The sequence below is a fragment of the Scylla paramamosain genome, chromosome 21 (assembly GCF_035594125.1).
Source record: "Scylla paramamosain isolate STU-SP2022 chromosome 21, ASM3559412v1, whole genome shotgun sequence".
Lineage (NCBI taxonomy): Eukaryota > Metazoa > Arthropoda > Malacostraca > Decapoda > Portunidae > Scylla > Scylla paramamosain.
In genome coordinates, this window is record NC_087171.1 from 21,932,672 (window position 1) to 21,945,766 (window position 13,095).

Genomic DNA, 13,095 nt, shown 5'->3' on the forward strand with positions numbered 1-13,095 from the left:
ATCATGTTTGACTTTCTATACCGTGACTGTCATCTCATCTTCAAGGATCGCTGCGTTTTCGGGGCGCTAAAGGTTTTGAGGAATGTAGACACTTGCGTAGTCATGGCCAGTACTCGAGCACACACCTTTCTACTGCCTTCAGCTTTGTTCCTTCGATTGTAAGTTTGATAAAAGGTATGCCATGATCTGCTGTGTTTACCTTTGTTCCTTCAGTCTTAGGTCCGATCTGTTATGATCCGGTAAGAATCCATAAAGTGTTAGATTATGTAATGGAAAGCCTGTGCCTGGTGTTCACTGGTCACACACACACACACACACACACACACACACACTAATTATTCATTCATGTAATGTAATAAGTTCACTTTCTTCATACATGCATTTACTCATACTTAGATTTAGTTTTACTCATACTTAGATTTAGTTTAGTCTCTGATATTCTTTGCTCATTTTCTCTGAATCTTATTTTCCGTCAGTTGCTGTATTAGTATAAAGTATCTCTTTAAAATTTGAGACACACACAACAAGAAAAAAAAAATAATAATGAATAACATGTTAGGAAATATTGTAATGTACTGGAGAAATAGTTTCTTGAATGGGTATCGACAGATTACCGTATAAAACAAATAATTTTTCGTGAGGAGGATCACGAATAGGTGCAAATGTTGCTTCTTTATATCAGTGACCAAACTACTATTAGGCCCATGAATCAGGAAAGCAATTTACCAATTACTTTAACTTATAGAAGCCTAATATGCGGTAACAATTCCATGGATACCCAAATCATTGATATATTGATACTATATTATCTTATAACCTATCATGGAGTGGAAAACAATTAAATAAAATAATATTGAGTAGATAGGCATGAGTTCTATCTAAAGAAATCCCTTTATAATAGTTTACATACACCAAGATGAGGCAGATGATGGCCTAATAAATAACATATATGCACCACGTCAGTTTATAAGGCTTATAAGGTATTCTATAATACAAATAAGATAACACAGGATATATAATAACGACGAAAACTTACAAAATTCCAGAGCAACACTTTATACACATCTCCACTCGGCATGCTCCCCCACTACCTGTGATCTCGTTGTCGCGTCTCGCAATTGGCGAGAATTTCGGGTCGGGCTTATTGTAAACACTGACTTTGTTTACCTCATATTCCTCAACCCCGTCTGTAGTCTTCTTTTCGCGTGCTGGGGGCGTGAGTGTCAGCTGGTGGTGGAGATGGCGACCGCGACGACCCAGGTGGTGCAAGGTAAGGACGAGGTGGAGTGTGTGGAGTGTGTGGAGTGCGAGGAGCAGCCAGGCCCAGCTCCCCTGCCCGACCCTGCACCAATTTTAAGGTCCCGCTTGGCTCGCCGGCGGTTCCTTCCTCAGGGTCCTGCAGGGGCTTCCTCCATGCTGGGCTTCATGATCTTTTTGTCTCTTACATACGGTTTCCTTGCCTGAGTTGTTCCTCGGAGGGTTTATGACCTTTGTTGTGTGCCAGGGTTGTTGTTTGGGCTTCGCTGTGTTTCTTACGCCTGTGTTCTGTCGCTCTTTAAACTCTCATGTTTCTCATACGGTGTGTATTTTGTAAAGCCACGTATTGTGTTCCATAGGCCAGTATTCTCAGATGCTTTGGACACTTTAGGTGTATTCTCTATGTTACTTAAGTGCTTATTCACGTTTTTCTGTGTTTTTTCCTATTGGTGATTAGTACTTATTATTAAACTGTCACTGGAATATTGTTAACACCTTTGAAAATCTCAGGAACACCCAAGATTGTGTGCCAAAATGACTTTAGGTGTAGGAAGGAAGAATGCTTGTGTCTGTCCTGTCATAGCTCACTGTGACAAGGATGGATCGAGTACAGCAAAAGGAAAGGATGTAGAAGGTAAAATGGTACGGACACTGCAAAGGTGAAGAGCAGAGCAGATAGAATTGAATGTACCTGAGATGACAAAGCAGGCTGAATTAGAGGGACTGCACAGAAGATTTGGGAGTTACAACACTGACTGGAGGACAGATGAAGGAGAGCTATGTGAGGGTGACTGGCAATTACCAGCAAGTCTGTGATTGTGGGGAAAAGCTACAGAAAAGATGGTTATGATTTTTTTCTTTCCTAGTTTACTGTTTATATTGCCTTGGGTCTAACTTGTCTAGTATAAGATTAGATTGTACATAAATTTGTGGTATCATGTACTTTTATTGTCTTCCATTTTAAAGATGATTATACATGTAAAAGAAGTTTGTTGTTTTGGATGTCTAGTGAAGTCTGATCATTTGGTGTTGTTCACTACCTCAAGAACCCAATTCCTCCATCTATCAACTCGACACAGTCTTCCAGATAGCTATTCCCTCTCCATCTGTCCCTCTTATCTACACTGAACATCCTCGACCTGTCTTTTACTAATAATCTAAACCGGAAACTTCATGTCTTGTCTCTTGCCAAAACAGCTTCTATGAAGTTAGGTGTTCTGAGCTATCTCTGCCAGTTTTTCTCACTCCTACAGCTTCTAACTTTGTACAGGGGCCTTATCTGTCTATGTATGGAGTGTGCTGGAACAATGCTCTCCTAGATAGGGTGAAATCAAAAGCATTTCCTTTTATCAACTCCTCTTCTATGAATGATTGTCTTAAGCCTCTCACTCTTTGCTGTAATGTTGCATCTCTTCCTATCTTCTATTGGAGTTTTTGCACTTACTGCTTTTCTGATTTTGCTAACTGCTTACTAAGTAGAGGAGACAGTAGACACCTACTGAAACGACAATTTCTCCCAGTGAAGTCTCAAGCTCTGCACTGGCTTTGTGCTGGATCAAGGGGGGCTGTGAACTTTTCAGAGACACTGAATGTTTTCCTTTGTGTCTCACAATACAAGGGGGCAGTCACAGCCTGACCTCTAAAGACAACTCTCTTCCTTCACACAACTCTACATGCATTTAATACACACACACGCACACTACCCTCAAAATTCAAAGTCTTTTATGACGACTTACACTGGCCTTGGAGCCCCTGTCTGGGAAGATCACAAATGTCCCCATCTGTATATTGACCTATTGTCCCAGCACTTCCTCAGGATCCCCAAAGGCAGAGGTGCCTCAGGCATTTTAATTGTGGGGGACCTGTGGAGGTATTATTCTGATTTTTCTTGGAATGACTACTGCTTCCGTGTCAGAGACCCATTTCTCTGTACTGAGTGCATAACAGTGTCTGGCATGGAGGTGTACATTCCTCACTCTTTCTCTTGTCTTAAACCTTCCAAACCTTGGTTTAACTCAGCCTGTCTTCGTGCTATATATCATAGAGAGGTGGCCCGCAAAAGGTAGTTGAGCCTTCCGTCACCTAAATCTCATGTACTTTATATTTTTGCCTAGAATCATGCCAAGTTTGTTCTCCAACTATCCAGAACACCTTCATCAATAGAAAATATCAAAATCTTTCAAGATCTAACTTCCCTCGTGACTTCTGGCACCTAACCAAAAATATCTCTAGTAACTTTACTTTTTCATCTTTCCCTCCTTTGTTTCAACCAGATGGCACCACTGCCATCTCATCTATATCTAAAGCTGGACTCTTTGTTCAAAGCTTTGCTAAAAACTCTACCTTGGGTGATTCAGGGCTTGTTCTTCTCCCTCTGCTCCACCCTCTGACTACTTCGTGTTAACCATTAAGATCCTTCGCAGTAATGTTGTTGATGCCCTCACTGGCCTTAACCCTCGGAAGGCTCGTGGACCTGATGGGACTCTTCTGATCTTGTTTTCGTGCCTCCCCTCCTGTGGCCTCTCTGCATAAGACTTTCTACTTTCTCTCACCCCTATTTAGTCCACCTTTCTAATGCAAGAATTAGCCAGTATTCTTAGTCTTTCATTCCTTTTTATGGTAAACTCAGGAACTCCCTGTCTGGTTCTGTATTCCCCCCTTCCTATGACTTGAATGACTGGGAGATCCATTTGTCTTTGTTTTGTGGACTGGGACTTTGAGTGGGCCTTTTATTCTTCCTTTTCTGTTGCCCTTGGCCAGTGCCCTCTTACATGAAAGAATTCCATTTCATCAAGGGCTGATGGAGCTAAGAGTGTGAATGACGTGTATGAGTGTATAGTGCTTTGTCTGGGCCAACCCGTGTGGGATTACTGGACTAGTATATGGTTAGATAGATATATCAAAGTTCTTTCATATATTTCTTTTGTATTTTTGTAGACTTTTCATTTCAGAACAGTGAACATTATAAAATGCTTGTAGGAACTCTGATGGTCTCACCACTTAACACAGTTGAGTTTCTGTTCTTCATGTCAGACAGGAACTGGATTGTGAGGCATCTGTCACGTGCACTGTTGATTGCCGTCACCAGGTTCAAGTTCTTGGTTATCTGTGTAGTCATGGTCATTAGGTGACTAATCTGCCACATGTACTTCCATCATTTTCACTTTTGTTGATTTCAAGTCTGTGATTTGATGATTTGTTAATTGAAAGTTTTGTTTTAAAGAAATTGCTAGCAAAGGAGAATATTAAGTGAGTGCAGCAAGTCATTCAACTTTTGACCATGACCGTACATAGCTGATGTTTGATGAGTTGAAGAGCAGCACTGCCTTGCCACTCATGGAGTCGTGTTTCACTAGATATTCACGCAGTAGGGAGAGCTTCGGGCAGAAAGGACTTGGGTCAGAGAGGAACAAGTTTGTCATTTGACCTTTCAGAAATTGTTGGATGATAGTACATAATGTATTAATATGTGAAGATGTGTAATTATATAATGTGTGTGTGTGTGTGTGTGTGTGTGTGTGAGAGAGAGAGAGGATACTGGCAAGTTTAAGAATACAAAACAGACGTGGGGAAGACAACTGATTTTAACATTACCAAAAAGTTAGTTACTGAAGGCATTTCCTGAGTTTGCCACTGTGATTAGTGTTTTGGCCTCACTTGTAAGACCCTTTTTTGTGATAAGAATCAATCATTAGTCAGGTTTTTTAAGATTGTCAGCAAATCAGAGGCCATAAGAATGAACCTAATCTGTTTACCTTCAAGCCTCCCTACTTTCCTACCATTTCCTTCCTCACATACACCAGCACTAGTGTATCATTTTGTCTTGTCACTCTCATTCACTCCTGGTCCTCAGTCCATCTCAAGACACTGCTTTGCTGCCTCCATCACTTCACTACTGATAGATTCTCCACAAGTTTGCTGTGGCCTAGACTAACCAAAATGAGAAAAGTGTTGCAGATTTCACTGCCACAGAGAATTTACTAGGAAGGCAGTCTTATACATGGAGGGAAATTATATAAGATTCCTCCATGTAAATATTGAAATCTGAGGGAAGCCAAAATTTCATCATTTCACACTTGATTCCATTTGCACAGATGATCTTACTGCATCTCTTGTACATTTCCATTTCTCTCATTCTCCAGTCTCATTTTATCATGCCCTCCTTCATTGCCAGAGAACACTATGGCTTATTCCATGCTCAAATTGATGTCAATATCCAGATGTCAATATTGGCATAATACTAATACTTAAACATCACTTTGCTTCCTACATTTCTCCCTTTAATAACCCTTTGCAGATGAATCTTACATGCAGTAACCTTTTGCAGCCTTCTCTCTTATTCTGCTATCCATCTTGGCATGTTTACATAACGTTGTTCCCAGATACTTAAGTTCTTTCATCTCCTCCAGTCTCTCTCTCATCTGATAAGTACGCCAGATCTTATAAACACCTCAGTTTCGTGTTGTTGGCACACACACTCTATAAGGAATAGAGTGTGCTTGTGCAGTCTGAGTTTATACAGAAGTGAAAAACTAGCACTGTATAATGCAGAATTTTGAACAGTACCTGAGAGAGAGAGAGAGAGAGAGAGAGAGAGAGAGAGAGAGAGAGAGAGAGAGAGAGAGAAAAATTTTCACATTTATTGCTTACACTACCCTTCCATAATCCTCCAAAAATATTGGCAGTTTCTCCTTGCAGGCGGTGGTTAGAAGTTTGTGAATCACTGGCTCGGGAAAATGAAGGAAGACAAGAACATAAAAGGAATAATGCTTGGTATATATATATATGTATATATATATATAACCTAACCTATATATCATGTGGTGTAGAGGGGAAAAAAAACTCAATGTCCATGATCATCTGTACATTCCTACACTTATATGGGGCGTGTGCGGGATCCCCCAAACCTGACTGGCCTGAATTTGGGCAGGTGAGAAGTGCTTGCTGTGCCTCTCGTAAACAAGGATCCTGATACACGCTCCTTGTCTGGGGAGTTTTTCTTTTTCTTTTTTTTTTTTTTCTTGTGGTTGTGATAGACAGTAAATATTGATTTCACATTCCTCTGTACTTCATCCCTTTATTTTGTTTTTATTGAAGCTGAAGTGTTGTTATGTTGCATCGAGGCAAATGTCTTTACAGTACATGCGTTTCTCTCACAAAAAGAAGAGAGGGAAAGAGTGAAAGTATAAAAAAAATAAGTTTGCTTTAAATAATACTTTTATGTGTGTTTGTGATGTAAAAGATGTGTTATTACAGAACAGTTGTGACCTAACCAACTGCTCTTTTGTAATTGATATAGAAAGAATGAAGGCTGAACCTACTGGCTGGTCACCATGAACTTAAACTATATACTCTTTATTGAAGGCATTATAATCTCTCTCATTTAGTTAGATCTGATTACAGTTCATGAGTTGGAGTGATCTTGTAGGCTATGCTTTTTATTGAAGGCGTTATAACCTCTCTCATTTAGCTAGATCTGGTTACAGTTCACAAGTTGGAGTGATTTTGGAGGTTTCATTTAGTGACCAAACTCAAGTCATCCAAGATTGTAATGGCTTAGTAGGACCCTTGATTTGGAGTTCTTATGGGTAGGTAGTTGGTCTAGATGCTGTGATGCTTGTGGCCACAGTGCATCACTCTCTGCTGTCTTATCAAGGCTTCAGTTATGTGTGTTTTCTCGTAATAGTAGAGAATATCTGAGGATGGACAGGGATTTTGTTGTCTTTAGTTATGTTTTATAGTAATGGAAGAAGATATTTGATGAAGAATAAGGATAATTGGTTTGTTTGAGAATAGATATGTGCTGAAAATTGAGGAGAATGTGTGACATGAGTGGCATTATTGGTGGTTGAGGTGGAGAGGGTTTTTGTGTACTGTGCAGTGGTGGTCCAGGTACACACCAACAAAAACAAGGCCTTCTAGCTCCAGTGAAGTTGTTTTTTGTTCACATCAAGTAGAACTGGAGAATTATGAATGCATCCTAACATGGAAAAGACATCCAGATAATACCCATTTTTTACAGTACCTTATCCTACCTGTCATAATGCATAGGAATATTCTTTGCCCTGTCTTTAGTCTTCTCCATCTAGAGAATAATTTTTTATTCAGTTTGTAAACATTTATCTTTGTTTATAAGTAAAAGATGGATTCTGATTCAGGTCACCTATCCCTTGACAGTAGCCACAGACCTGGTTCAGGATTCAACCCAAACCTGGATGTGGGTTTTGCTTGTGAGTGGAACAGGCTTTCATTAACTCATTGAAAAACATGGGTGCTTTTATGCCTTGTGGCGGGTTGGTATTTTGCTGATCTCACTCTAGAAATACGAGCACAGAATGAGGTCCATGATGCCCACTATCCATCCATGTGTGACATGCATGTGTGACATGCAAGGAGTGGTGTGGCAGTGTTTGGACTCAGCCAGTGAGTGTGCAACCAGTCTGTGATGTGCCACACCCACTTATACTGCATATTCATTATATTATGTAAATTATTATATGTTGAATAACAGTGGCAGCTGTGATAGATGTGACAGTTATTGGCCATCAGCCAGAGGCAAGACACTTAATGATTTTGCATTTTATTTTTTTATCTTACCCCAAACATGAAGATGTTTATTTAAATATGACTTAAGTTCTTTCTCAGTTTAGACCAACTATAATTGATTATTTAAAGGTAGAATTTTACTTAAGAAAATAATTTTGGGTATTGAAATTGAGTTGGTTATTTTGTTTTGGTGATGAAATGTACTGAAAGTGTATTTTCACTGGTTTATAATGTTAAGTGTAGTGAATGGGCAAGGTTTGTGTAGTTTGGCAGTGTGCTTTAGTTAGGCTGTTCTAGTCTGTTTGCCCTATTGGTGTGTTCTGACAACTGGCTGGTGTGGTCAGCTAACGGCACTTCAGATGGTGACTTAGAAATGAACTTCGCTTTAGGCTAGTCCAGTGTTACTCAGCCATCAGTGTTCTGTCAGGATATGTCTATGCTCCTGATGTGGAGCAGACATTTTAATATTAAACAATTGTAAAAAAAAAAAAGGCAAAAAATGTAAACTGGTTGAGTGAATTTTAGGATATCCTTATCCATGTTCATATTTATTGGCATATATGTGACTATAAATTTCTGAGACTAGCTGATATTACAGTCTTCTATCACCAAATATGGAACAAGCTTAGATTAGAGTCTGGTTCTGTGTAGCTGCTGGGAACAGAAAAAAATACGAGTAAGGTGAGTGAATATTACTTATACATGCTGATGAGTAGATGGGTTGTCTGTGACTTGTAAAAAACATTCAGAATTACATATCATCATGGATAAGGTAACAGTAACACTAGAGTGAAGGCAGCGATGCAGGCTTAAAGTTATCAGACGTGTGGGAAACAGCTTGAAGTGTAGTGTTCAATAATTGTGAGTGGTGGTCTGCAAGTGTGTGGTGATGGTGTGATGGGTTCAGGAGTGTTGTGAGGCCTGATAGGGACTGGCCACGTGCAAGTCTGATGGCTTCTTGCAGCTTCCCTTATGACATCAGTGTGAGGTTGTTGTGGTGTCACTCAATATAAAGAGAAGGAAATTTTACTCTTGGTTACTTAATAAACTTTATGGATTTAGATAATGTGTGCCTCATTTTATTGTTGATGTTAAGATCTACACTTATGAGATATACTGTCAGGATGGCAAAGCTAGCAGGTGCTGTGATAGAGGAAACACAGTGCTTCAAATATTTGTAATGTGCAGACATGCTGAGATTAAATATGATAAAAAAAATACATTAGTACAGGAAAGTAAAATGATTTGTTGAAATATGGAACTTTGTAACCATACACTACTTTCATATATACATATATATGTATATATGGATATATATATGGATATATACTCTTAATTGTAGTATACAGCCCCTGAGCTACACTTGTGATCTGTCTCTGCCTATATTAGTCCAGTTTGCTCCTTTGGTGTACGCGTGCTTTGCCGTTATCACCTCTCGTAATCTCTTTCAGGTGTATAGGTGAGATGGTGATGCAGTGCAGGGCAACATATCTCTTCTGACCTTATTGTAATTTAGACCTGGCACTTAGGGTATATGTATTCTGTATATAAACTGCTTCAATGTGTGTGCAATGCTATGCTTGTTGTCGAACTGGTGGTGTTTCATTGTATATCAAGATCTTCAGCCTGTATGAAGAGGATAACAAAAATTAGATCAGCAGGAAAAGATGAGTGGTAAGAGAAATCAAGCTGAAGGTTAGGCAAGTTTGTGAGGTGATGAGGATGGAAGTGGGTCTAGGAATTATGCTGTTTTTAATATGCCTTGCCTTACAGCTTCAAGAACTTTGAATTAGGACATAAGTATGAATGACTAAAGTGGTTGCCGGTGTATGCATGTTTCCAGATGTCCATATAAATAAACTGCTAAAAAAAAACCTTAATATGACTAGTATGAAGAAAGTAATTTAAATGATATTGAGGAAGAAAGTAATTTGTAGATTAAAATGTATGAATCAGTCAAGGAAAGGGAAGTACATTGTAATGTAGTATATTGCTGGCTGCATCTTTTTAGCACTAGAGAATGTACTCCCTCACTTAATGACTACAATTCTTGGGCTGTTAGTGACATGCAAAACAAGAGGTAAGAGTACAGTAACTACCACTGGATTGTCATGATTTTGATCCAAATTACTAGAGAAACTGCACAGGATTTGTCATTTTGCAGGGTTTTTTGGTAGTGGGGAGGTAAAAAAGCTATAAAGACATCTGTGTTTAAAAAACCTCATACATACATTTTCATTTCAGGCAGCATAGATGGCAGAAAACGACGTGCCGGCTCCTTAGGGTGAGTACCCCAAGGAGAGTGCCTGATGTGTGGCTGGGAGATACACCAAGATGAGTCTGGTTGGATTCTGCTTGGGATGGTGCACTGAGATGAACTGTTCACTTGGTTTGTGGCTAAAATGTTTAATAAATCACAGTTTTCTTAATTTGTGTCAAAAAGATTTTACTAAGATTATTTTCTTTTGGTTTGTGGCTTAGAAAATACACCAAGATGAACAGTTCTCTTGGTTTGTGGTTAAGAAGGTTAATCAAGAACAATTTTATTGGTTTGTGGCAAAAAATCGGACTTAGATAAATGTTGTGCTGGAATAGTTGTTCAGTTCAAGGTGTTTGGTGATTGTAGAGCATTCTCCACCACAGGACTCTCTTAGCAGGGGAGGAAGTGTGCCAGATGCCCCATGTCAGTGTTGCTTGCTCAGCCTTTCAGGGTGATGGGTTGGATGGTCAGCGTGTGATGGTCTTGTGTTGCCTTTAATGTGAATGTGTGTAGTAAGTAATGTATTGTTTGTCATTGTGCTTCTCATGATACTGTGCAGCCTTTGTGCCTACAACACATTGACTGACTGTGACTGACTAATTTAAAAAAAAAAAAAAATTTTAGTTGCAAAATTTCTTGTATTTTTTATTCACGTCTGGATCTTAAAAAAAAAAAGAAAGAAAAAAGAAAAGATTTCGATAAAAATTTTTGATCTGATAATGCAGATATGTTCCCTACTTAAAATTGAGGCATTCTGTGTATGTCAGTAGTAATATTTGACTTCATGAATATTTAACTTTTAAACAGAATAAAAAAAAATTATTTTTGGTTGTTGTTGTTGTTGTTGTTGTTGTTAAACTTTTAAACAATTTAGAAAGGAAAAAACAATTATTATTATTATTGTTGTTTTTGTTGTTGTTGTTAGTATCATTGATTGTGATAGTTCTTATGCAGGACTTTTATTTATTTGCTAGTTCTTCAGAAGCAAAAAAACAAAGCTTCATTGTATATTATTGCACATCAAGTACTATCACTCCTTCGCTTGGTAAGGTAAGCCACAGGAAGACGCACGCAGCAGTACCACGCCACAGAATGCTCTTCCTTATGGTGCGTATTCTGCTGTGAGTGAGCCAGATCAGGCGAGGCAGCCACGCAGCAGCTATTCACTCCATCAACCAGGGTAGTTAAGACGGCTGCAGCATCTTTGTTGAGGAGGCTGCATACTGATTCATCCCCTATTATCTCATTAGCCAAGTAGTTGTTGCCACAATTGGACCTAAGAGCGTTGTGCAGTAGCCGTATTGTTAGTGCCGCAGGACCGTATGCTGATACACTTCTGCGCTGTATCTTCACTACTTTCAAAAGCCTCTGGTTGAAATGACACGGGTTTTTAAGGGTGTTTCTACGGTTCTAATGACGAATTATTAAGATTTCCACATTATCAACACGGGTAATCATCTCTGTGGCCTTTGAAAATAGTCGTGGTGAGAGGGCAATGCGTTTTTGAGTGCGGGCTGGGTTGTGTTGCATCTCTGTGGTACTTGAGCCTTGTGCTGTACGTACATCCGCTACTCTTGCACATAATTTCCGCCCGGATGTGTCAGGTTGGAATTCATGCCGTATTATTTGGCGCAATATTTACACGAAGATTTACACTCGTTAGTTTCACAGGTTGTTCTTAGCTTCCCGCACCCAGAACTCTTAGCTGTCACAATTTAGCGTAGTAATCCACTTACACTATGATTACGTGCTGAAAAATTGGCTTTATTTGCGTTAATGTGTTGCTCCCTTGTGTAAAATACCGAGGCTCCCCGGCTTGTTATCATCGCTGTTAATGATTCATACCGTCTCTGGTCTTCTCGTGCTCTTTTTTTTTTCCTCCTATATGCGCTGTTACTTTCTTTTTCTTCTTTTGTGTTTATATATATACGTGGGATACTGTTTTCTATCTGTCTGTGTTTGTTTGTGTCTGAGGAACTTGCGTACTTGCGGACTTGGTAACACTGATGCTCTCACTCGATCGGTCATGGATTCCGTTCTCTCCTTTTGAAACGTGCGGTAAACTAACATTGTGTATATTTTCACCGAAGTCCTTGATTGTCCAGATTAAATAAAATAACTTGGTTTCTTGCTATTCGTCAACGCTTTTGGCAAGATTAATGTAAATTTGCAGGATGTTTTAAAGGCAAGCCGGGAGTACATGACTGGTGAGCGAGCGTCAGTGGCAGCGGTACCATATCCAACCTGACCTCAACTAGCAAAATTACCGCGACTTTGTGAACTTTGCAGTGAAACGGAACACGCTGCCCTGAATACAAGTGTGAATTTCAGGTCGTGTACGCGGTAAGTAGCTGTGATTTATCGACCATAGACAGGAAGTTGTGAGCAGTTTACCAAAGCACAGGAAGTGATGCTCTTATCCTCCTCTGCATCACCAACGAACACCAAGGAAACACGGGTTGCAACTGGGAAGAGGGTACTTGTGTCTGTTTTCCTTTTACCTCCAGGGAATTTATTAGGGTATTTAGTGGTTTGTTTATTTGTTTATTTATTTATTTATTTATTTATTATCTCAGGGTTCGTATTGTGTGGTTGGTCTTGGTCTTATTACTTTATGTTCGTATCCTGTCTGACATACCACTCTCTCTCTCTCTCTCTCTCTCTCTCTCTCTCTCTCTCTCTCTCTCTCTCTCTCTCTCTCTCTCTCTCTCTCTCTCTCTAGGCATATAAAAACTTGAAAATCGTGTGAAAAAATGGAATTGATAAATTTGTTTTTATTTTTACTTTTTTTTTTTTATTTTTTATAAATGCATTTTAGTAACTGTTCCCCGCAGCTTATAAGTGGAAGAGAGAGAGGAAAAAAAAGTTAGCTTCACACGATAATCCAAGCTCCAAAATCACTGAAACTACCTCCTTATGTAATGTATGAACAGGAGAAACACTCTGGACAAGTAATTTCTGTGGCCTTTGAAAATAGTCGTGGTGAGAGAGCAAAGCGTTTATGAGCACGGGCCTCCTTAGCTGTGAAATAA

General features: G+C 39.3%; 1 protein-coding gene across 5 annotated transcripts in view; it reads left to right on the forward strand.

Moving 5' to 3' along the window:
* The first annotated feature begins 1,105 nt into the window (after window positions 1-1,105).
* The window catches only part of LOC135111254 (aryl hydrocarbon receptor nuclear translocator homolog), a 114,244-nt gene continuing 102,254 nt past the window's right edge, over window positions 1,106-13,095 (forward strand). For 4 of the 5 annotated variants that reach the window (XM_064024459.1, XM_064024461.1, XM_064024460.1 and 1 more), the window contains exons 1-2: window positions 1,106-1,270; window positions 10,048-10,087. In XM_064024459.1, the coding sequence (XP_063880529.1) occupies window positions 1,240-1,270; window positions 10,048-10,087 (71 nt within the window). In that variant the 5' untranslated portion in view covers window positions 1,106-1,239. The remainder of the gene's footprint in view (window positions 1,271-10,047; window positions 10,088-13,095) is intronic. The other variant, XM_064024463.1, reaches the window with a different exon arrangement.